General features: G+C 39.7%; 1 protein-coding gene and 1 long non-coding RNA gene across 16 annotated transcripts in view; one reads left to right on the plus strand and one right to left on the minus strand.

Annotated features, from left to right (window-relative positions):
* The window catches only part of Sox6 (SRY-box transcription factor 6), a 610,295-nt gene extending 605,346 nt beyond the window's left edge, over nucleotides 1–4,949 (minus strand). For 7 of the 15 annotated variants that reach the window (XM_045144819.1, XM_045144832.1, XM_045144811.1 and 4 more), the window contains exons 1-2: nucleotides 1,995–2,127; nucleotides 1,276–1,455 (exon numbers count right to left, since the gene is read on the minus strand). In XM_045144819.1, coding sequence (XP_045000754.1) covers nucleotides 1,276–1,436 — 161 coding nt within the window. In that variant the 5' untranslated portion in view covers nucleotides 1,437–1,455; nucleotides 1,995–2,127. Of the gene's footprint in view, nucleotides 1–1,275; nucleotides 1,456–1,994; nucleotides 2,151–4,878 lie in introns of those variants that run through there. The other 8 variants (XM_045144813.1, XM_045144834.1, XM_045144812.1 and 5 more) reach the window with 4 other exon arrangements.
* LOC123459224 lies at nucleotides 1–25,017 on the plus strand. Its single transcript, XR_006636110.1, has 5 exons — nucleotides 1–2,359; nucleotides 12,069–12,214; nucleotides 13,277–13,307; nucleotides 14,442–14,542; nucleotides 24,807–25,017. It is a non-coding gene; the product is annotated as an uncharacterized LOC123459224 (long non-coding RNA).
* Nucleotides 25,018–25,685: the final 668 nt, after the last annotated feature.

Here is a 25,685-nt window from a genome sequence, read left to right on the forward strand (position 1 = left end):
GGCTGTACACGCAGTGCGCAAGGCGGAGAGCGGGAGAGCCAGGCATCCCGGCATCCCGGCACCCGCTCCAGGGCCGGGCTCTCCACCTGGTCCGCACACGCCGCCGGCTCGAGCAGTCCCTGGGCGAGCCGAGGGCAGGACTTCGTTGCCAGCTCCAGACGCACACCAGCTCAAGTCCCCTGGGGCCGGAGTCCCACGGGCGCGAGAGCCCGGGAGAGTGGAGAACAGCAGTGGTGGGGGCCGACTTACCTGACGCAGCGGTCTCGGCGCCGTCCCCGTCCCGGTCCTCGTCCCTGCGCACCTCCGCCAGCCGAGGGCAGCTCGGCTTTGCTAGGTTGGCCTCGCACCTCCAGGGAAGAGGCGCAAGCTGGCAAAGACAAGGTGCGCGCGGTTCCTGGAGAGAGGTTCCTCTGAACTTGGGGAGGGCAACGCAATTAATTCTGCTCGCGAGCTTAATATTTAAAACACCCACGCAAAAACCATAACGGCCGTTAAAACCTCGAGTTCCCGCTTTGAGAGACTCCCTCGCCCTGGCCAGGCGGGGAATCCAGACCTGGGCGACACCGTCTAAGGTGGCCCACTGCCCAGGAAGGGCTTCATGGCTGCTGTGTAAACAGCGCAGACATACGTGCCGGTCTCTCCCAAACACCAGGAGAACTTTTACTAAAACGAAGAATACGTGGAAGAGTGTGAAAGCCAGAAGGGAAGAGGTTGAAAACTTTAATTACAACACGGAGAAAAGTTTTCGCAATTGATTTCCTTAAGCCGGGCTAACAAACCTCCCAGCAGTCCAGCAGCCCGCAGCACTGTAAGCTGGAGTAAGCAGATAACCTGAACCCCCAAATAACGGTGCCCCTGGGACTGTGCCTCAAAGAGGTCGGAACTCGTGTTTCAGCAACAAGAAGCAAAACTAGACAATGCTCTGTGTCCTTCTACGACGTCATTTTGTAAAAGGACAGGTCATTGTTCCTCCACTTTAAGTGGATGGAGAATAGCATTAAATTTCCTTTGAATCTGCGAGTCATCCTGTTGGGAAACCACAGCTGTAGCAGCAGAAAACCGCCACAAAGAAGGTAGGGAAAGTGGGGGAAATGCATGAACTTTGTTTTTCAAAGAAAAATGAAGATAAATCAAAAATAAGTTTTACAGACATGCCTTTCCTAGCTTAGGAAAGTTAATTTTCAAATGTGCTTCTGCTGTCTAGGGTGCAAAGCCGAGGCTAGGGGCGTGCGTGGCTGTAATCTGCATGCTGATAAGAGAAGGTGGTGTACTTACAGTGACAGAGGGCAGGCTGCGGGAGAAAAGCTGTTTGTGTTAGCCTGCGAGCTACCCCGGGCTGCAGTGAGAGCCGAAGGGAGGAGTGGGAGTGCCAGTCTGCGTACACCTTCACCGCGTCTCATTACATCTGCCAGCCTCTCTCTCCCTCTCTCTTTCATTTCCACATTCCCTTTGTTCCTGAAAAAAAATCTACACGTCACATCAGAGTCCCCAGATGCAGTCTACACCAAAGAAAAAAATGAATAATTCAATCAAACTGTGCATAGTCTCTAAGGCAATAAATCTATTGCACTTAAAGAAAGAAGGGTAATTACCTCGACAGAATCAGAATAAGGCCAAAGACCCGAGATGTCGCCGAGGCTCTGGGCAAACTCCCTGGTCAAATAAAGTTTCATTTATTTAATCCTTTTGACATCTCAAATGGAAAGTCAGAGAAAGATTTTTAAACTTATTTTAGACGTGTTCACTTCTTTTTAAACACATTATGGAAGATGGGGGAGGGGGCTAGCGGTTACTACCTTGTCGAGAAGCTCCCCACCACAGCAGCAGAGAGCCCGCACAGACACCAACCCAGACAATGCGTGTCCGTGGGGCCTGTCCAGGGTCCGTGTCCCCGCACTCCACCCTCCTCCACTCTCCTCCCCGCCAACAGAGGGACTCCCTCCACTTCCCACCACTGTGGCTCTGAAGGAAGCAGCTGCAATGGGGAACCTTACCTGCCGAGCGAAGACCTAAGAGAAGTCGCCCTGCCCTGTCAACACCCCATGCCATTCCTATGCCCCCTTCCAAAGCCCAGCAGCCATCTACTTCTCCCATCTGCCTAGGAGAAACTGTGAACGGGATTTTTCCCACCACGATTGAACGGAAGCTCTGTACTGAACCGACTTCTGGATATGCCCTGGGTTGAGTTTAGGGAATGTCTGGAAGGGAGAAAGGAGGAGGAAAAAAGGAGGGGGGCAGCTCGAGCCTTATCCAAGTTAGGCAGAAGGCGGTGTTGGGCGGCAGGAAAGCGCCTGCGGGAGGAACAGCTGGGATTCTGGCTGGCTACGGAGGTCTAAGAACCGTGTCCTCCGTCCCAGAGGTAAGACTGCACGATTGTCGCACGTTTATTCTTGCTGTCTGCGTGTCTCCCCGCTCCCGCGGCCCCTACCACTCGGTCAGCCGGCATGCACCCGGGAGCAGGGCACCGGCACGGCGAAGGGCTTTATTTCCCAGATCTCGCCACTCATGAATCGTAGGTGTCACTGGAAGCTCAGCAGACCTTCTACACTGCTGGCGACACGACCAGACCCGTCCTGCCAGCTGCTCGCTGACCCGGGCCACTCTGGTTCTCAGTGGGGCCGAAGCGCCAGCCTGCGGGGTCGCGGGGCCTGCGGGCTCGGCTGGTGCAGGGTAGGCTCGGGACGCCCCCAGCCCGCTGGGTGGAGGGTCTCCATCACGACCCTGCTCTCTCCGCCTGCGCGCGCACACGCGCGCGCGCACACTCTGCTGACGTTCTTCCGAACTGCCCGTCTACCCCGAGGTCCCTTTAACAGTCAGGGTAGCCCTCCCGGGAGCCGCCCGGAGCCGGGGGACGTGGACAGCCGCCGGTGCCCGCGGTCCCGCAGCCCGATTTGTTTACGTGCCTCGGTCGCCACCTTGAGGTCGAGCGCCAGAGTGCGCTGGGCGCGGGCGACAGCCGCCCGGCACGGGGACCTCCGGGGACCGCTGGAGAGACCGCCCCGGGCCCGGCCCGCTGCCCGCTGCCGGTGAGCCGGGTCGGGAGGCCAGAGCGGACCCGGCCAACCTGCAGCCAGTTCCTGGCGCGTTCTCCCAGCAGCCCAGGGCTGGGTCCAAGACTGCAGCTTCCAAAGGCTGCTGTTCGGAAACTTCTGGACCGAACTCCCCAAGGCCCTGGCGGAGGAACGCAGCGCCCTTCCGAAGCGACCTCGGCTCGGGCGGACCCTATGCCTCCTGGAGTTCATCTCTTGCTAGTTCTCCCCCAGAGGCAAAGGGGCTCCGTGACGCGAGCAGACCCAAGGTCACAAGCTGAGGTCTCCGGATGACTGCGGCTCCCTACTACTAGGGCCTTTCTAATGTCGCCCGTTTCTCAGGAACTAAGTTACCGGTGGGTTCCGTGAAACAATAATGTGTTATTAATTATACCACTTGATTTCCAGTTTCCTGTTCCTATCTATAATGACATTCTTTTTCATGCACCCATTCTTTGTGCTTTAAGGGTACTAGGCTTATAGGAAGCCCTGGAAGAAGTACAGAGGTGGTTCTCTATTGATCCTAGATAGTCTACAAGGTCATCCTGTAGGTCCTCCTCAGTGAGCTGTGACCCAAGAGTGCTTCCATCATTTTCCATGCTTCTTGGATGCATATAAGTTGCTTAAATTCAATGTTTCATACAGAGAGAAAGAATTCTGTTTGAGAAAAAAAAGGAAGCTTAGAAACTATTTTGTGTAATGGGGAAAAGCTTAAGTCAGACCTGACTGACTTCAACTGGGGCCTTTCAGTATTTTGGCTAGCAATAAATAAATAAATAAATAAAATTTGTAAATAGGACCACAGTAATCTGCTACTGGCCAACAGGAAATGTCTTTCCAGAGAAGAGGATCAACAGGCCTCCAAACCAGACCCACTCCCCTGCTTCATGATGCCACAGCCTAGCAAATTAACATTGGATGGTTCATGTGGAAAGCTGAGTTACTGAATACAGTACTGAATTTTCCCAGGAATCCCAATTATAGAAACACCTGTGCTAAGTAATGCTATTCAAATCCACTCTGAAAACCTTAAGTGTGTAATAGCCCTCGAATCATCTCATTTCTTAGTCACAGTGGGGTGGGCCAACTTCATGGAAGAATCTTAGACTTGAACAGTGTCCCCAGAGCCTGAACTCAAAGGAGGCTTGGCTTTAGGATGCATAGTCCCGGCGTAAGGAATATACACTGGAGCCTAATATAACTGGCAGAAGGCAAGCGCAGGTAGCACCATCATGTGAAGACCACACATCACACATGCAGCCAGGGACCAATTTTGTGGGTTTTAAACAAAAACCCTAACAACATAAAAGTTGTCACTATTCAGTAGACATAATTCACTTTACCATAATTAAAATATTAATAGTAAAATATAATGAAATAAAAACCACTGTAAATAATGTAGTAGGAACACATTGTAAACCTCTATTCCCCATGCCACAAACCACACATTATCAGTTATTAAAAATACCAAACCTAATTTTTTCTTGAAATTTTGTCTGAAAAAAAATTTACTAAGGCAAATGATAAAGGTGTCTTATCATTTAATGTTGCCAAAATGTTCATGTGAAAACTTAAATTTTTTTCTTGGTCATTCAGATGTTTTTCTTACAATTATTCTACATAGAGTTTTGGGGTCTTTTTCTAACTAGAAACTGATCTAGTTAATTACACAGAAAGGCATGAATATCACAAAAACAGAAAGGAGGAAAACGGTGATGAAGAGTTCTAAGATAATCCAGCCACAGCCATAAGCTTTATTCTCTGAAACTCAAAGTGCCTCTTGTAACAGCATTCTTCCGAGACACACTGCTGTCTTGTCACCACCAAGTAAAACTGCTACAGCACTCACCCCTCTTCATGTGGGCCTCTGTGTAAGAGACCCTTCAGCTTCTTCTCCAGTCTGAGGTGTGCACTAAGATGACTCCCTCTCCATTCATCACAAGTCTTAGCCACCCTGGAGACATTAGGTGAATCAGTATTAGAGCCATGGCAGTGCCTGGTAAGACACAAGCAAGACACAAAAACACATCTGTAAAACTGCTCACCAAGACAGGTCAAACAGTAACACAACTTACTGCTTTTCTTTCAAGTTTTGATCATTTACTTCAGGGATTTTAAGTTTTATGTGTTAGAAGCTATCACTGTGATTTTAAAACTGAATTTAATGAAATCCTGTGATGTAAAATTTGCTACTTCTGAAATGCCAGATTGAAATTTTTAAAATTCCTAAATAGGGGATTTTTTGCATATATGCTTTTAAATATAATTCTATTGAAGGCTTTTATCCACACCTAAATGTTTACTTAGTACCTAATATGAGCAAAGCAAATAATGAATGACATGTTAACTAAGGATTAACCTTTTGTATTTTTATGATTCAGTAAGCATTACATTAGAGCCTATTACATGTACTGAAAATTAAGTTTTATTAAATATGCCAGCAGAAGCTGAACATTCAGTAACTGATAATTTTACAAGAGGCTACTTTATTTCACCTAACATATACTATTTAAATTACCTCAATTATTTTTATATATCAATAAATTGTATACATTTCTAAATACAAATTTCTAAAAGTATGCATTTCTGTCTCAATAAAGGATATATCTAAAAGTCCCTTTCTTTAAAAGGGGAATCCGCAGTTATGAACCAATTTTTAAAAACATGTTTTACCTTTAAATCAGTTCTAAAAGAAACCTAAGACAGTATTTCAAATCAAAGTGTTTTATATATTTACTATACAACATTATCTTTAAGTTGCTAACTTTCATGTCTTTATATGTTATCATAATCATAATCATACATGTAACAAATGCTGAGTTTGTAAAACTTCAATAAACAACAAAGATTAAAAAATAAGTCAGTGTTCCTAAGTATTTAGGTATGTGCTACTATTTAAATAGCTCATTGGATTCTGTTGAATTTTTAAAGTTTTTATTAGGATTTTTTGGGGTTTTTTTTCTTGGGGTTTGGTTATATTATCTTTCCAAACAGGGAGGGGACAACAATGCTAAGAATCTGCCACAGTGAGCATCCTCATGTCCATCGGTGTCTATTTGAGAAAATAAAAATGAAAAGCTTCACTCACACTGGAAAGTTCGAGAGGAGTAGACATCTGAAGAAAATTTTAACTCAAGCTCACTATAATAACCTCTTTTAATTGTATACAATCTTTTATCAGCCTACTTTCAAAGTCGATAAGTTTAGGAATAAGTGAATATTAAACAAATAAGTGTTAACTATGTTCACCAGAATTAGCAGTCTTCAAATTATAGTTTATAAATTTTTAAGAACATCAGCATCATGATATGGTTGTCATAGAAACTGCAACAATATGTCATTTCAATTAACTGTACATGCTGTGATAAGGCCTGATTCTACATCATTCCAATGGAGGTTTGAGAAGCAAAAACTACAAAGTGAGATTCCAACTTCTACCAGCGTAGAAACTAACAAAGTGCAAAATTTTTGAAAAGAAAAATGACAATACATTCTAATTGCACAGTAAGATAGCAATTTGATAAAGGTTAGAAAATGCTTTTAAATGAAAAAAAAGTTTTATTAACAATTAGCTACTTAATATTTCTTACTCCTGTTACTTGGCTCTATTTATAGGTAACAAAGATTATTGGTTATATATGTTACCTAATTATTAAATTATGGATGCTCTTTCTGTTCTCAAGAGATAGGTACAGTTGCTTTTACATTATAAATTCAGAACAACTAGACCAGAATTTTAATATTTTTAAAGTAATCATTGTAACAGATCCTTCCATTACAAGGAATTCACACTGAATAAGTCTCCACAGTGTATTACTGCCAGAGATATGCTGTGGACATTAATGGCCTGATTAAAGGAACAGAAAGAGTATATGCAAATAAAGTTATCTCCCAACGAGTAATTGTAGCAGGAGAGCTGAAGTCTCTAATCTGTTCTTTGACTGCCAATATCTTTTCCTTATATTTTCTACTATTGTACACTGCAATAAGGACTATGCCTAAGAAAATCCTAAAACTTATCTGAAAATTCACATGACAGTTAAGTCTAAATTTATCATGCACATTTTATGTATATCACCTGAATGACTAATAATTTCATCTAATTGTTAGAAAGCAATGCCCTGAAAATATCAATAAAAGCATTAAAATATTATAATCCCAAGAGTGTGTGTGTGTGTGTGTGTGTATATATATATATATATATATATATATATATATATATATATATAATTTTTATTTATTTGAGAGTGACAGACACAGAGAGAAAGACAGATAGAGGGAGAGAGAGAGAATGGGCGCACCAGGGCTTCCAGCCTCTGCAACCAAGAGTATTTTTAAAAGTGAATGAAGGATAGTGTATATATTTCTTAAGTCTGAAGATCCATCTGAAGAAGCGATGATAAACACACACAACCTATTCTTCTTGATAGGATTAGGGGGGTTCCAAAGCAGCATTTAAATCCTTGGTTTTCCTGACAATTAACAATGAAAAGCAGATGTTTACAACGCAGTTTTCCATGCTGTATTAAGGGACGATAAAGGATGGTTTGTGGAGACTAAGAAGGAAGAGCCAGATGACTGCTTGCTGGGTGTATATTTAAAAAGCATTTTCATTGGCTCACTTATTGTTAATAGTGAAAGAGCACTTTGAGCAGCACAGACTAGATGACTGTGACTATAGAAAACTGCCGTCGTAAAGTCCTCAGAAACTCAAGATGTAATTTACAAAGATAATAATAACAGAATGATTTCACTTCTCTGAATGCTACACATTTGCATACCAGGACTGTGTACAATATACTCATAATGCACATTCATAATAACAAGGACTTCTTAGCACTTTAACTACAGCATAAGATCTGTGCATTAGACAATCTATCTTACCAAGTCTCACTTACTGGTGTGAAACTGGTGTTAGTCTTAGTAAGCCAGGTGTTAGCAGTATACAGAATGGAAAGATCACATTAACTATTGCATCACCATTTTAAGAAAATAGGATAACACTGGAAATCAGGTGACCTTGCAGGACAATTACAGGACTTTCTATCCAATGTGATAATATAACATTTCACATGAGTTTTTTAAAAAGCTACAAGTAAGTGATCATTATAGGTCTATACTACAAAAAAAAATTCAAAACTCGTTCAATGCTTATTTTTGATATTACTATTTATTGAAGGCACCATGCTAGATGGTTTTCAAATGTTTAATTTTTAAAATACTCATTACATTATGTTTTTCTTACTCAATAAATCTGAATAATGAACCTTCTTCTTGAAGTATGTATCTGCCACCTACAGCATAGTAATTGTGCATGTGTTATCTACTGCACATACCAAAGAAATTCTAATTTGGGCTATTGTCATTTTTATTTAGGAAGGAATAAATATAATCTTAAAATGACAGAAATGTGGGGTTTCTATTGCTCAGATAAGTTACTTTCTAAATTTACTACTGGTACTTTTTATGTTTGTCAAAATGGAAAAAATATTTTTTGAAACAAGGACAGAAGACTAAGAAAGCAAGAAATATAGTATGTTATAGTACCTGGATAAACATAAACTGAGCAAAAATATCTAATTAGGAAAAAAATGAATATAGTAAATATATTCTTGAAGTTAAATTTTTTAAGATAAAAATACAAGAAAAAATTATTTGACCTTATAATTTTATTAAATATTCACTAATCTGTAGGCAATTTTTTGAAAATATTTTTTAAAGTGAATGTATTTCCCTATGAAGTTTCAATTAGCTCTCAAATTATGATAAAATATGAAATACATTCATATATTTGGCTTTGATTTTAATGTAAGTTGATTACTTATGTAAGCACTGTAGTCTACATGAAGACCATGATATTTAATGATAAAGAACAAGAAAATTTGTTGAGCCACCAATATTTTGGTCCTTAATACCATTTTGCTACCTAAAAGATAAATGAAATCACCAACAAACATCTATGACCCTACTCTTACAGTTCATGAGAAATCTGCAAAATTACTTTGGTTTCAAAAATCAACATTAAATACAAAATCTCATATGTTCTAAATTTTATAGATGGAATTCCAAAGTTTTTGCTCCCATTTTCTTTTTAAAAATTTATTTATTTATTTATTATTTATTTGCCTGCATAAAGAGAGAGAGAGTGTTTGGGCATACCAGGGTCTCTTGCCACTGCAAACAAGCTCCAGATGTATAAGCCACTTTGTACATCTGGCTTTACATGGAGACCAGGAAAAGAAACTCAAACCATCAGGGTTTGCAAACAAGTGCCTTTAACCGCTAACCCATCTTCCCAGACCCCATTCTCATAGCAAATAGGCTATGATAAAGAAAACAAATGACAACACATGCTGGCAAAGAAATGAAGAAAGAAGAGCCCCTAGTCACAACTCTGAAAATGTAAAGTATTGAAGCCATTAGGGAAATCAGGATGGAAGTGTCTCAAAAAACTAAAAATGAACTACAATATGATTCAGCTACACCATTCCTGGGCATATAACCAAAGGACACTATATCCCACCACAAAGACACTTGTACATCCATGTTTATTGCTGCTCTATTCACAATAACAAGGAAATGGAAGCAGCCTAGATGTTCAATAGAATAATGGATAATGAAAATGTGGGATATATACAAAAGAATTTTTCGTACAATGGAATTTCATATAGCTGTAAAAAAAAATTGGACCTAGAAAGTATTATACTAAGTCACCCAGACTCATAAAAACAGAACTCACATGTTCTCTCTCATATATAGATCCTAATTTTTTTTTTTTTTTTTTTTTTTTTTTTTGTCAGTGGGGTCTAGAGGTAGGATTTCACTCTAGCCCAAGCTGACCCAGAACTCACACTGTAGTTCCAGGCTGACCTCGAACTCACAGTGATCCTCCTGCCTCTGCCTTCTAAGTGCTGGGGTCAAAGTCATATGCCACCACACCCAACTGAGTCCTAATTTTTTTCTTTTTTTTTTAAGATTTTTATTTTATTTATTTGAGAGTGACAGAGAGAGAAAGAGGCAGATAGAGGGAGAGAGAGAGAATGGGCGCGCCAGGGCTTCCAGCCACTGCAAACGAACTCCAGACGCGTGCGCCCCCTTGTGCATCTGGCTAACGTGGGACCTGGGGAACCGAGCCTCGAACCAGGGTCCTTAGGCTTCACAGGCAAGCACTTAACTGCTAAGCCATCTCTCCAGCCCTGAGTCCTAATTTTTAATGTCTTCATATATAAGGGGGTATGAAAGTGAATACAGGCTATGAAAGCAGATAGAATATAATGAGAAGGGAACACAGGAAGGGGAACAAATGGTGTAAGGAAGGGGGAAGGAGGGCAAAAGGAGGTGCAAATGGAAAGGAGACTACTGGAGAAGGGAACAAGAAGGGGTCAGAAGGGAGAAGGGGAAAGTGAAACAACAAACACAAACTTTGTTTGAAAATGCCATAATAAAATCTAATTCTGGGCTGGTCAGATGTCTCAGTAGTTAAAGGTGCATGCTTGAAAGCCTGATGACCTGGGTTTGATTCCCTGATGCCTTTATAAAGCCAGATGTTCAAGCGGCTCATGCATCTGGAGTTCCTTACAGGAATAAGAGGCCCTGGCATACCCATTCCCTCTCTTTATCTTTCTATCTACCTGTTTACCTATCTCTCATTGCAAATAAATAATAAAATGCTTACTACAAAATAATAAATAAATAAATAAAACCTGTTTCTTTGTATCCTAATAAAAATAAACTTATTTTATACTGAGGAATTTCTAAAAACGAATAACATTTTATCCATTAATGTTGGTGAAATGTTCTGCAAAGCTAATTTTATCACTGATTCCTCCTCCTCATATAGGATTCACTATATCTCACATGGGTTTCAAACTTACAATACTCCTGCCTCCACCTACTAAGTATCACTGATATTTCTTTGAGTAAACATTATGTATGTAAACATGATGAGGAGGAAAACTATAACTTCTAGAGTGATAGTATGTGAAACACACTGGAAAACTCTTTTGTTGTTGTATTGTGGTTTTATTTAGGTTTCTTTTAACTTTATTTTATTTTATTTGTTGAGAGAGAGACAATGGGTGCACCAAGGCCTTCAGCTGCTGCAAAGCAAACACATGCGCCACTCTGTGCGTCTGGCTGATTGAGTCCTGGTGAATCAAACCTAGGTCTCGCAGGCAAGTGCCTTAACCACTAAGCAATCTCTCTGGCCTTTTTTTTTTTTTTTTAAGGTTTTTTTGTTTGTTTGTTTTTTAGGGTTTTTTTGAAGCAGGGTCTCACTCATACCTCAGGCTGACTTGGAACTGACTCTGTGGTCTTGGCTGGTCTCAAACTCACAGTAATCCTCCTACTTCAGCCTCCTGAGTAAAGGCATATGCCATCATGGCCAACATTGAAAAACTCTTTTAAGTACAGGAGATATTGAGGTTTTCATAAAAATCAAGTAATGAACTTTAACAGCAATAAAACTGTATGTGTATAAGTGAAGAAGGCAATGATATAAAATTGTTTTACTTTGATGTTTTAGTCTTTGACCCAGAATTTAAGCAATTTGTGGGGGGTTTCCAAATATAGAAAAGAGAAAAATGAAATTCCAGCCCAGAAATACTGATCTGGCCTGGAAGAGGTCAGGTCCTGTTCCTTGGGCTCATGCCATCATTTATTTTAGTTTCATGCCACGGTTGTGTTTTCGTTGCAGCTACCGACTCTGAGAGCCCCATACACTTCTTTGCATCTGGCATCTTTCCCACGGCTGTAAGGTGCTCCTCCGTGATTGCTGGAGGAGTTAGTCCTCCTCTCACAGATCTAGGCACTGAAACCTGAATGCTCATGCTGCTTCATCTCTGCCCCTATATGTGGAGAGACACAGCAATCTAAAATTTTCCTACAGGGATGAGTGAGCCAAATTTGTAAGCATGTAGAAGTGTCTTCCAACTAACAACTTTCTTTGTAATTAAAAATGGTCCTTGGCTTATGATGGTTTGGTTTCAATTTTGCAATGGTGCTTATTTAATATTTCTGTGAATATTACTCTTTTCCTAGGCTACTGATATGCAGTAAGCTCCTCCTGGGATGTGGGGTGGCAGCAGTAATCTCCTCATCAGCCAAGACCATGAGGGGAACAGACAAGACTCTGCAGACTGCTGTACGGCTAAGGTGGAGGTCAGATCAGTTGTAGGTCAGATGTAGTAAGTGCATTTTTAAACTTTGCATTGACCATATTCATACATATACATAATGTATTTTATCTTGATCTCTCCCACTGCTTTCTTTTTCCCCCAGTCCCTGTCCACTGAATCCCTTCTTCTTTCCAACTAGTCTTTCTTCCCCGTTGATGGCATTTTTGCCCTCCTCCATCATCTATGATGATATGTTGATGGACTGAATAGTACCAAGGTTTTGTGCTGGTGAAGACAGCCATGGTGAGGTCCTGAACATACTAGCCCCTTTTTGTCTGGAAGACAATATTCCAAAGCACTCTTTCCCATCCTCTGGTGCTGAAATTCTTTCTTCTGCAGTGTTCTCTGAGCCTTGGCAAGTATGGCAGAGCTGTTTCGTTTAGTGCTAAACACTCAAATGTAATTTCTCATCACGCTGATAAGTTCTGAGTCTCCCTAGTGGTCACCACCACCTGAAGAGAGGCTTCTCTAGCCAAAAGTGAGAGTAGCACTAATGTATGGCATGAATGTAAATATTTAGGGGAAAAATTAAGTGCTTTTTCTGATTAGCAGTATTTCCTAGTCATGATAACATTTGTCTGGATGCGTATATGCTGCTTCATGAGCAGAGGAAAGAATTGAGTAGCTAATATTCAGCTCTGCAGTTACATAATAGGTGCTCATTTGATGTTCTTAGGTAAATAAAAACCTCACATAAGACTAAGAACAAAGAACATTTTATGCAAGCTACAGCCAGATGTGTAAGATATGGATGCTAAGAGTTAAAAACAGTAAGAAAAGAATCATAGCATCTGGATCCCATGAGCATAGAGCTTACATTCATTGCAAGTCACTGAAAGATGCATCATATAAACTGAAAGCTATGGCCATTCAATGAACAAATACCCCATGTAGTGGGACCATTATATCAACTTTGCTGAGAGTGTAGGGTTGTCCATCAAGATGAGCTAGAGTACTGAATTGTCTTAATATTAAGGCTGTGTGCTTATGCTTATTATGTATATGTAGGCACTGTGCTAGATAAGACAAAGCATATAGTTTCATGAATAACCTTTTAAAATTTTTATACAGATCATTCAACTGCACACCTCTTCCATTTGTGGTGAGTATAACACATCTATTAATAACTCTGCATGTTCTATCTTCCCTACTTCCTAATTACTGCTTTTTAATTTACTATTGAAAAAAAATAAAAACATCTCTGAATGCCTATGCACAAAGATTCCCATGAAATTCAGTCATAAAGACAACAACCTTGAGATTTCTTTTGCTCATATAATCTGAAATTATATGACCCAAGTAAGTTTCTCCTTTTTTTGCCAGAACATGATTTCCTTAAGTCTTAGAAACATACATATTTTACTTAGTTATGAAAAATCAATGAAAGGAGCATTTCTGGGTAATTTTCTAAATTCTTTGCATTTTATTAATTGATTTTCTTAAAGTTTTGCTTGCAAAATGGAGAAATTAAAATGTTTTTAAAGGGCTTATAACATTAGATCTCTACTATACTCTTTCTTGTTCCCATCTGCATATCTCAAAGGCAATTGTAATCAAGTCTTGTGTGTTTCTCTTGATATTTGGCTCCATATTTCTAAATAATGTGCTTTAAATCTACCTTAAACTTTCATGTGTGCATGTGTGTGTGTGCGTGTACTGATTTTCTATTCTAATTTACTTTCTATGTTTGATGTATCTGTATATTCACATGTCATGTATGGGTGCCTGTGTATTGCGTGCATGTGGAGGTCAGAGATCAATATCAAGTTTCTCCCTCAGTTGCTCTATACCTTGTTTTCTAATTATTTTTTGTTTATTGACAATTTTATACCTGTGTGTATTTTGATCATAATTCCATCCCATTAACTTCTCTTGACTACCCTTCTACAGCCTCATTCTTCTGAAACCCTTCTACCCAAGTAGTTACTCTTCTGATTTGATGTATGTTTTATTTTTCTTGTGTGAGGATGTGACCCACAGAGTTTAATATCACTTTTTTGTTTTTGTTTTGTTTTTAAATATATTTTATTTATTTATTTATTTATTTATTTAAGGCCTAGAGAGAGAATGGGCACACCAGGGCGTCTAGCCACTGCAAACACCAGATGCATGCGCCCCCTTGTACATCTGGTTTCCATGGGCTCTGGGGAATCGAACTGGGGTCCTTTGGCTTTGCAAGCAAATGCCCTAACTGCTAAGTCATCTCTCCAGCCCTAATATCTACTTTTTGAAACAGGATCTCTCATTGAACCTGCAGCGCACTGATTCTGCTATACTGTCTGGCCAGCAAGCCCCAGGGTTCTTCCCTTCTCTGCCTCCTCGGGGCTGGGATTATAGGTATGTGCTACCAAGATCAGGTTTTATGAAGGTGCTGAAGTTCTAAACTCATATCCTCATGTTTGCATGATAAACATTACCCACTGAGCCATCTCCCTAGCCCCTAATATTTTACTTCCATCATTGTCTGTTTTCTTCTTATTTTGGCAGGTAAGTATCTAATTCACCTGTATAATCTCCCCATCTTCCCAGTATGATCATGTAATGACTTCCATTATCAAAAAACGAATTTTTCCATTGAAGAGTGAAACAGAATTCCACAAATATATATTATTTTCTTTTAAAGCTTTTTTGCTTTTCCTTGGGGAAAGCATTGTTTATACAATATACTTTCTTCTTCTTGGCCTATTATTACTTTTCCACATGCTTTTGTCAATCTGAATTATTTTCAAAATAATCAAATATCTACCCATAACTGTGGGCTAACTCCAGAATACATGATCCATATACCTCAACAAGGAGGGGCTAAGGAGAGGGGGTAGGTCACAGGTGAGCCTAATAATGGTACCAAACTGACTGTACTTGCTGAGTACAAAACTAATTAATAAAAAAAATCAAATATATCCAATAGTCTGTGTGGTGGTTTGAATGTAAAATGTCCTCTATCACCTCATGTGTTTGTGATTAAGTCTCAAACTTAATCTCCACCTGGTGGAGTCTTTGGGACATGGAGCCTTGCTGGGGTTGAGCCAGACTCCCTTGTCAATGCTAGCCAGCTCATTCTTGCTCCTTCTTCCCTGATAATATGACAGATACAGTGCCTGGCTGTCTAGTCTTTCCATGCTCTCCCTGACATGATCAAACTTCCCCTCAAAACTACAAGCCAAGGGGCTGGAGAGATGGTTCAATGGTTAAGGTGCTTGCCTGAAAAACCTAAGGATCCAGGTTTGATTCCCCAGTACCCACGTAAAGCCAGATGCACAAAGTGGTGCATGCATCTGGAGTTCATTTACAGTTCATTACAGTTAGAATCTCTGGAACACCCCTTCTCATTCTCTGTCTTTCAATCTCTCTCCAAATAAATAAAAAAATATTTTTAAGCCGATCATGGTGGCGCACGTCTTTAATCCCAGCACTCAGGAGGTAGAGGTAGGAGGATCTCCATGAGTTCGAGGCCACCCTGAGACTCTGTAGTGAATTCCAGGCCAGCCTGGGCTAGAATGAAACCCTACCTTGAAAAACAAAAAAACAAACAAAAAAAATATATTTTTAAAAACCGGCAAGCTGAAGTAAATCTCTTTCTCCCATCAGCTGCTTCTGGTCAGAGGTCTTGTTCCAGCAATGAGAAAGTGATTAATTCAGTCTGCCAGTTATTTGGAGACTCTGATGGTTAGTTAATCTTATGTCAGTTTAACAGGGCCATCATGCCCAGGTATTTAGTGTTTTCTGATGGTATTTTGGGTGAGACTGATATTTAAATGGGTGGTGTTGTAGACAGCTTCACATTGCTGGGATGAACTTCCAAACAGGCACAGTTTATGGAAGGAAGGGATTTATTTTAAGCTTATAGATCCAGGGGAAGTTCCATCAGTGGTGGAAGAAGCTATTTCCATACTTCCAAGCAGGAAGAAACAACCAAACAGCCAGTAAACACCAAAAACAGCAAGCACAAATGGGCAGATAACAGCAGGGGCCCTACTAGAGCACAGACTTCTCTCTTACACCTTTGAACTTAAGTTCAGATCTGCCCTCATTGACACATTAGAGCTAGGCTCCAGGATTCACCCCCAGTGACACCTCCTCTGGCCCAGTGGCTGGAGATCCAAGTTAGAAGCTTTAATAAAACACCTGAGTCTCTGGGGGACCCACAATCAAAGGTGGGAATTGAGTAAAGCAGATTGCTCTCCCTAAAATTGGTGGGCTTCACCTCTCCTGGTAGACAGGCTTCACACTCTTATCTGGATATTAGTCCTTCTGAGTCTCATTGGCTCACACACATCTCCAGCCTGTGACCTACCATGAAAATTTTGATCTTGTTACCCTCAGAATTAGTTTGTCATTGTAATGAAACCTAAGATAATGAACTTATAAAGAAAGGGCCAATTTTGGCTCACAGTTCTGTAGGTTGCAATTCATGACCTGTTATTTTGGGATCCATGAAAGCATCATCTCATGGCAGAGGTGCATGATACAGCAAAACTACTCCCCTCATGTTTGAGAAGGTAAATAAAAAGGAGAAAAGACCAGAATTCCATACTCTCCCTTCAGAGCACCTTCCCAATGAACGAAAGATCCCCAGTAAGTGCCACCTTGTAAAGCTTCCCTCATCACCCCCATAGTGCCATGTTGAGGACCAAATCTTTGAACACATTGACCTTTGGGAGACACTAAGCTATAGCATTCCCCTTAATCACTGATTCATTAGAGTAAACCTCATCGTGTATGCATACTCTTTTCTGAAGAGCCCTGAGTGATAATGAAACCTTTCACCTCACATCCATGTTGATCAGCTTCTACACTACATCACCATCACCCTGGTGTTCATCTTTATGTTTTGTTGTATTGGATTCCATGTCTTCCTTTTTCTTGCTTTTTTAAACTCATTTTCTTGCAATGCATTCACTAGTATATTCTTTAGCAAAAAGGGTAACTGAGAGATAAATTTCAGTTGGATATCTGAACATTTGTCTGTTTTGACATTTGGTTGATAGTTTTACTGGGTATAGAATTGTAGGTTGAAAATAATTTTCCCTTAGACTTTTATGATCAATGCTCCATTGTATACTAGACTTCAGGGTGGATATTGAACTACATGATTTCTAATCCTATATGTCCTAATTTTTTTTCCCTGTGTCTGAAAGTATTTGTGCTGTTATCTCTATCCCTCTTGTTTTTAAGCAGCAATGATGGTAAAGACAACTTTTGTTCTGGGTACCTTGATACTCTTTCAACCTGAAAAAAATCATACCCTTCAGCTTCTTCCCTACATGATTTGCTGTTCCTTGCCTGGAAGGCTGGTTAATCAGATGCTAGGACTTCGAGAATGATGGTCTAAAATATTTTTTTCTAAATTTTTCATCTACTTGATTATACTAGATTCTCGTTATTTCTGAGAAAGCTTTTTTACTCTTAATAAAGGACACAGATTCTAAAAGAAAAGACCCTTTGCCACCACAGTTACAAACTTCCTACTTTAAGAGGTGTAAAATATGCTTACAGTGGAATAATCTAATTATAATGATTAAAAGGTAACCACTGGGCTGGAGAGATGGCTTAGTGGTTAAGCGCTTGCCTGTGAAGCCTAAGGACCCTGGTTTGAGGCTCAATTCTCCAGGACCCACATTATCCAGATGCATGCGCCTGGAGTTCTTCTTTTGCAGTGGCTGGAAGCCCTGGCACACCCATTCTCTCCCTCCACCCCCTCCCCTCTCTATCTGCCTCTTTCTTTATCACTCTCAAATAAGTAATAAATAAAAATGAACAAATTTTTTTAAAAAAGGTAACCACCAAAATTCAAAAACAAATAGAACTATAGCAAGAATTCTATAAATGTTTGTAAAATAAATAACTGTTCAGTGAATAATGACTATAGTGATGCAGGATAGATTCTCTTTAATGACATTACTGTACTGTTATACCAGCCTGAACTTCAAACCTACAAATTTCTTATTATTTAAATTCATACATAGCTTAAGAAACTGCAGCCAGAAACATCCCTTACTATCATATGCTATACTACAGAGAACTCCTGACTAGTATGGACCTATAATAAATATTCAAATAGTAGTAACATTAGGTGTACTCAAGATGTCAATTTCAATGTATATTATTGGTACCATAGTTTGGATATAGTTTTCCTACTTCATTGTAGAAAGCTTTCATTATAGCAGTGTTGAGGTAGAATATTTCAAAGGTGAGGGCTAATGGAAAGTATTTAGGTCATGGGTGCTACCATCCTCATAATTATATTAGTGCTTTCTTGAGAGATGGGAAAGATCTGGTTAGAGTAGGTTTGTTTCCATGAAATAGGTTGTTATTATTAGGAGGAGGAGGAAGAGAAATGAATAGGAGGAAAATAAGAAAGGAAGGAAGAAGGGAAGAGAAGGAAGTAAGAAATAAGGAAAATAGGAAAGGAGGGAGGGAAGAAAGAAGGAAGGAAGAGAAAAACAAAAGCAAGTCTAGCTCCTTCCTAAATTCTTACTTCCTACCTCACACATGCTGTCCTTCTCCACTAAGCTGACCAATCCACTTTCTACCACATTGAGAGGCAACCAATAGGTCCTCACTAGGAGGCCATACCATGCTGTATGGACCTTCCAGCCACCAGAATCATTCCCCTTACACGTTACCCAGTCACGTGTTTGTTACAGCAACACAAGATGTAGTAAGATAGGGCTGGAGAGATGGCTTAGCAGTTAAGGTACTTCCCAGCAAAACCAAAGGACCCAGGTTCAATTACCCAGGACCCACATAAGCCAGATGTGCAGGGTGGCACATACCTCTGGAGTTCATTTGCAGAGGCTGGAGGCCCTAGCATACTCATTCTCTCTCTATCTGCCTCTCCCCCCCACCCACCATAAATAAGGAAAGAAAGAAAGAATTTTTTAAATGCAGTAAGATAATTACTTTTATTCTTCATGACTAACAATTAAAATTCTAATAACACTTGAAGCTCTGTTCTCTTGGTTCTCTACATACCTTTAAAACTATGAAGGCAAAGCCAGGTTTGGTGACACACACCTTTAATCCCCACACACCTTTAATCCCAGTACTCAGGGGCAGAGGTAGGAGGATTGCTGTGAGTTCAAGGTCACCTGGAGACTATAGAGTGAATTCCAGGTCAGCCTTGGCTAAGGTGAAACTATGGAGGCTAAAATTTGACACTACTCTTAGAAAATATTTACATATGATCCCACAAAATGTCACAATGGGGAAATTTGGTTATTATGTATTAGTACTCAATATTCTTATTTAGACAATCACAAAGTGTTTTATTGTTGTTGTTTATTTGCTTAACAAAGTAAGGCTTGATGTGAATGCATATCTATAATCTAGCACCTAGGAGGCTGGGGCAGAAGGATCAAGAGTTCAATGCCAACCTGGGATACCTAGGGAGATCCTGCCTAAAAATATTTAAAACAATATATAACAACAGGAGTTGGAGCTTTAGCTCAGTGGAGGAACACTTGCCTCAAACTCCTAGGTTGTATGCTACTTTAATGATCAAGATCAATTTATAGCACTCTGAAACCTGCACTCATATTCCTTTTCAGGTGTTTAGACATTAGTCATTGTAACTAGTGGAATAAATTCATGATTATTAGGAAAAAATAGAGCATTGCCATCCCACCTTCCTGAGGTGACAAGGCAAATACCCTCCATGTCTTTTTATAACTTTCTTCACATGTGTTCAAATATGAACATACCTATGCATTGATTACAAGAACTTATATTTTGTAATTGTCAGGAAAATGAAATTATATTATTTATATGTCTTTATAATTTGCTTTCAAAATATAGCATAGGCATGGCTTCATATTTAGATCAAATACATTTTATTAATAGTTTCATATATTAATGTTTACAATCCTACCCTTACATATGGGCATATAAATTATTTCCAAATTTTATTACTCTCAAAATATTGTATTGTCACATTGTTCTCAGCAGCCAACAGGGCCTTCTCCAAAATGAATCATATATTAGTGCATAAAGCATGCTTCCATAAACTCAGGAAAATTAACGTAACTTCCTGCATAATATCAGACTACAATGTGTAAAAGCTAGAAATTAACAAAAAAAAGTAGCAAAAATTACAGGAGCTCCTATAGACTAAAACAATGAATAAGTCATGGAAGAAATCAAAAAGGAAATTGTAAAATTTCTAGAACAGAATGATGATGAAAACATAACATACCAAAATTTGTGGGACATAATAAAGGCAGTCCTAAGAGGAAAATTCATAGCACTAAATTCCTTCATAACAAAGACAGAAAGATCTCAAATTAATGACCTAACTATCCATCTAAAGGCACTGGAAAAACAAGAACAATCCAACCCTATGAGTTCAACACAGAAAAAAGAAATTAAGATCAGAGCAGAATTTAATGAATTGGAAACTAAAAAAAATTGATGAGGGTTGGAGAGATGGCTCCACTGTTAAGGCACTTGCCTGCAAAGCCTAAGGCCCAGGGTTTGATTCCCCAGTACCCACATAAAGCCAGATGAACAAGGTGGCACATATATCTGGAATTCATTTGCAGTAGCTAGAAGCCCTGGTGTACCCATTTTTTTTCTCTCTATCTGTATACCTCTTTTTCTCTCTCAATTAAATAAATGATTTAAACAGGTTTTTTGTTTTTTGTTTTTTCTTTTGGTTTTGGTTTTTCAAGATAGGGTTTCACTCTGGCTCAAGCTGACCTGGAATTCACTTTGTAGCCTCAGGGTGGCCTCAAACTCATGGCAATCTTCCTATCTCTGCCTCCCAAATACTGGGATTAAAGGCAAGTGCCACCACGCCCAGCTTAAACTTTTTTTTAAGAAAAATGACAAAATAAGAGCTTGTTCTTTGAAAAAATAGACAAGATTGATGAAACCCTGGTTAATTTAATCAAACAAAAAAAAAAGGAGAGAGAAGTCTCAAATTAACAAAATTTGAAATGAAAAGGGAGAAGCCACAACAGACATCAATGACATTGGAACATTCATCAGGACCTATTTCCAAAACCTCTACTCCACAAAATTGGATAACCTGGAGGAAATGGACAAATTCCTAGATACATACCACCTACCAAAACTAAGCCAAGAGCAGATAAATCTCATAAAGAAACCTATTACATCCATCAAGATTGAAAAGGTAATCAAAAACCTCCCTAAAAGGAAAAGTCCAGGGCCTGATGGATTCTCAGCCAAATTCTACCAAACCATCATTGAATAACTGAAACCACTTTTTCACAAGTGCCTTCACATAAGCAGAGAACAGGGAATGTGCCCCATTATGAAGCCAGCATAATTCCAATACCAAAACCAGATGGACATACAAGAAAACCATAGAGCTATATCCCTGATGGACTTGGATGCAAAAATCCTGAACAAATTCCTTGAAAACTATATTCAACAACACATCAAAAGCATTATACACTTTGATTAGTCAGGCTTCATCCCAGGGATGCAGGTATGGAAATCAATTAACATAATGCAACACATAAATAAACTTAAACACAAGAACCACATGATCATTTCAATAGATGCAAGAAGGCTTTTGACAAAATACAACATTTCTTCATGATCAAAACACTGGAGAGACTAGACATGGAGGGTTTATATCTCCACATAATAAAGACTATGTATAAAACACCTACACCCCAAATAATGGGGAAAGACTAATGGATTCCCATTCAGACTGGGAACAGGACACTCATAATACTAGAAATCCTAGCCCAAGCAATAAGGCAAAACAAAGATTTAAAAGGGATATAAATTGGAAAGGAAGCAATCAAACTAGCTCTAATTTCAGATGACAAGATCCTATGCATAAATGTCCTGAAAGACTCTGCCATAAAACTAAAGGTGATAAACACCTTCAGCAGTGTGGCAGGATGCAAAATCAGCACAAAATCAGTAGCCTTCCTGCATGCAAAAGATAAATATACAGAGAAAGATGTCATGAGGTTGTCCCACTTTCAATAGCCACCAAAAAAAAAGTCAAATACCTTGGAATAACACTAACCAAGGATGTGAAAGACCTATGTAATGAAAACAGAAAAGCATTCAAGAAAGAAATTGAGGAGGACATGAGAAGATGGAAAGATCTCCCATGTTCCTGGATGGATATAATTAATATTGTGAAAATGCCAACTCTACCAAAAGCAATATACAGATTCAATGCAATGCCAATAAAAATCCCAGCATTGGGCCAAGCGTAGTGGTACACACTTTTAATCCCAGCACTCAAGAGGCAGAGGTAAGAGGATCGCAATGAGTTCAAGGCCACCCTGAGAATGCATTGTGAGTTTCAGGTCAGCCTGGGCTAGAGTGAAACCCTACCTCAAAAAAACAACAACAAAAAAATCCCAGTATCATCTTCACAGTGATAGAAAAAAATAATCTCAAAATTCATATAGAATGGCAGAAAGCCTCAGATATCAAAAAATATCCTCAGCAAAAGAAACACCATACCTGATCTAAAGCTATACTACAAAGCCACAGTAACAAAAACAACATAAAAACAGACATATAGACCAATGTAACAGAATTGAAGACCCAGCCCTTAGTTCAAGTAACTACAGCTAATTGATCTTCGACAAAGGAATCAATAATGTACACTGAAGAAAAGACAGCATCTCAACAAACAGTGCTGGATAAATTGTACAACCACATGTACAAAAATGACCCACTTCTCTCACCATACACAAAAATCAAGTCCAAATGGATTAAAGACCTCAATATAAGACCTGAAACCTGTAAAAGCTTAGAAGAAAAAAATAGTCACTAAACCAGTGGGTTCTCATGAAGCTCAAAAGCTTTTGTACAAGCATACCATAAACAGAGCCAACAGACTACCCCCAGAATGGGGGAAAAAATCTTCACCAGTTATACTACTAACAGAAGCCTAATATCTAGAATCTACAAAGAACTCAAAAAATTAAGCAATAAAAATATCAAAAACATTCACTCAAAAAATGGGACAGAGAATTGAACAAGGAATTCTCAATGTAAGAAAAACAAATGGCTAGTATTCACTTAAGAAAATGTTCAAGGGCTGGAGAGATGGCTTAGTGGTTAAGCGCTTGCCTGTGAAGCCTAAGGACCCCGGTTCGAGGCTCGGTTCCCCAGGTCCCACGTTAGCCAGATGCACAAGGGGGCACATGCGTCTAGAGTTTGTTTGCAGAGGCTGGAAGCCCTGGTGTGCCCATTCTCTCTCTCTCCCTCTATCTGTCTTTCTCTCTGTGTCTGTTGCTCTCAAATAAATAAATTTAAAAAAAAAAAAGAAAGAAAATATTCAATATCCTTAAATATCAAGGAAATACAAATTAAAACAACTATGAGATTCTACCTTACTCCAGTCAGGATGGAAATCATTTTAAAAAATCAAATTACAATTAATGTTGGTGAGGATGTGGGGAAAGAAGAACCCTCATGCACTGCTGGTGGGAGTGAAAACTTCTACAACCACTATAGAAATCTATATGGAGAGTCCTGGAAAAGATGAAAATAGAGCTACCAACTGATCCAGCTATTCCTCTACTGGGCATCTACTCTAAAGGCTCCTCTCTTCACTGCAGAGAAATTTGCTCATCCATGTTCATAGCCGCTCAATTCACGATGGCTATAAACTGGAATCAACCCAGATGCCCATCATTTGATGAATAGATAATGAAGATGTGGTTCATACAGGCAATGGAATTCTACTCAACAGTAAGGAAAAATAATATAATGAAATTTATAGGATAATGGACAGATTTGGAGCAGATCATACTAAAACTCACATGAGCATATAAAGACAAACATCATATGTTCTCTCTTATATGTGATTCCTAAGCTGGAACAGCTTGAGTTGGAGGCATTCCTGGAAGGGACAGGTAATAGGACTGGAAGGGTTTGGGGAGGAGGGAATGAGAGGGCAGGGGGAGATACAAAACCAAATCCAAAATAAGTTGGTACCATAGAAACTTTTTCCTGGATAGTAGATTAAAATATATTATCCTCAGTAGAAGTATGAGGGACTGTCTGTTAAGAAGGGCCTTAGAAAGGGTGGGATAAAGCCTAGCCCTAAATAAAATATTTGGCTCTGGCTTGTAACTCCCAGTGCCAGAAACTAGCTACCACCCACATTGAGCTGTTGATCAGACAAACCTACAAGGTCTCTAAAATATGACAGGTTTCTGTCATATTAAAGGCAAGACTCTATTGCTGAAGATACTACATGCTGTCAAGACAGGACATAAGAGATCTGGCTGGAATCTAGAAGGAATCCAGTTCCCAGATGGCCCACTATAGTCCTGGAAAGGCTACATGAGCTGCTAGGGAAAATGGCCAACAATGTGAGCATGCAGAGGACATTGTTATACCAAAGCAACCAGCCTGACAAGATGTACACACCTGTGCAATAGTGACACCAGCCTAGGTAGGTAACCAGTGGCTCTCTGATTAGCTCAGTGGAAAGGAACCTATAGCTGGAACTTGGAACCAAGTCACAATATTATGGAGATCAACACTATGGACTCCATTGGGAAGTTCCCACTAATCTAAATTAACAATGCCTATCCCCTTTAACCTATGCTGATATCACTCTCCATTGGAGAATCTGTTTTCTCTTTTTCAGAGGGCAGTGATAATGGAGGACAACCAAATTCTACCAACAAGACAAGAAAAGATAGTTGACTCCCTGGCAGGAGATGAAGCACCCTCACACGTCAGCCAGGCCAGGTGAAACCACCAAGGAACTGGTGAGACAAACAAGAGTGCTGCTTCTACAGCAAGCCTCACAGCCTATGCCAGGGTGATGGAGACAGACACTGAGGATACTCAAAAATGTATCAAAGCAGAAATCCAGAAGACGCTAAGAGCGTGAACTAAAGTAGACTTAAAGGACACCAACACAGATGACTCAGGGAAGTTTGCAGAAGAGAAGGAAGAAAGATTGTGAGAGCCACAGGGTGGGAGGGAATATACGGAGGCATTGCCCCCCCCCCACACACACACACAATGACTGACTGCTGCTCTCACAACTCATAACCCACAACCCCATGGTGAATTTGAGCAATCCCACTAAGGAGTGTTCTCAGTATAATGGAGCAGGGAGAAGAAAAATGGTGATACAAACACATAATGTGCTCATACCAAGTGTCTACTTAATAAATTATATATTTAGTATTGTTTTCTTTTCAGTTTAAGTACCAAAAAAAGTGAACTTTTGCTAGGGGAAAAGTGTATGCTTTACTTCAAATAAATATTGCCTAATCACTTTCAAAAACACATAACAATTTAGAATACTATTAGCAAAAATAGAATGCACATGCCCCTTCTCTGGGTATGACAAGGAGTCTTACTAATACTAAATTTTATTTCCACACACATATTTTTATATGTTAATAGATACTTATTATATTTTCTTCTATGTGAGACACTGTCAACTGCCTACTCATTATCCACCACCATCTTGTTAGAAAAGTACTTTTTGTTGTTTGTAAACCATGAAATT

Source organism: Jaculus jaculus, chromosome 3 (assembly GCF_020740685.1).
Source record: "Jaculus jaculus isolate mJacJac1 chromosome 3, mJacJac1.mat.Y.cur, whole genome shotgun sequence".
NCBI classification, from domain to species: domain Eukaryota; kingdom Metazoa; phylum Chordata; class Mammalia; order Rodentia; family Dipodidae; genus Jaculus; species Jaculus jaculus.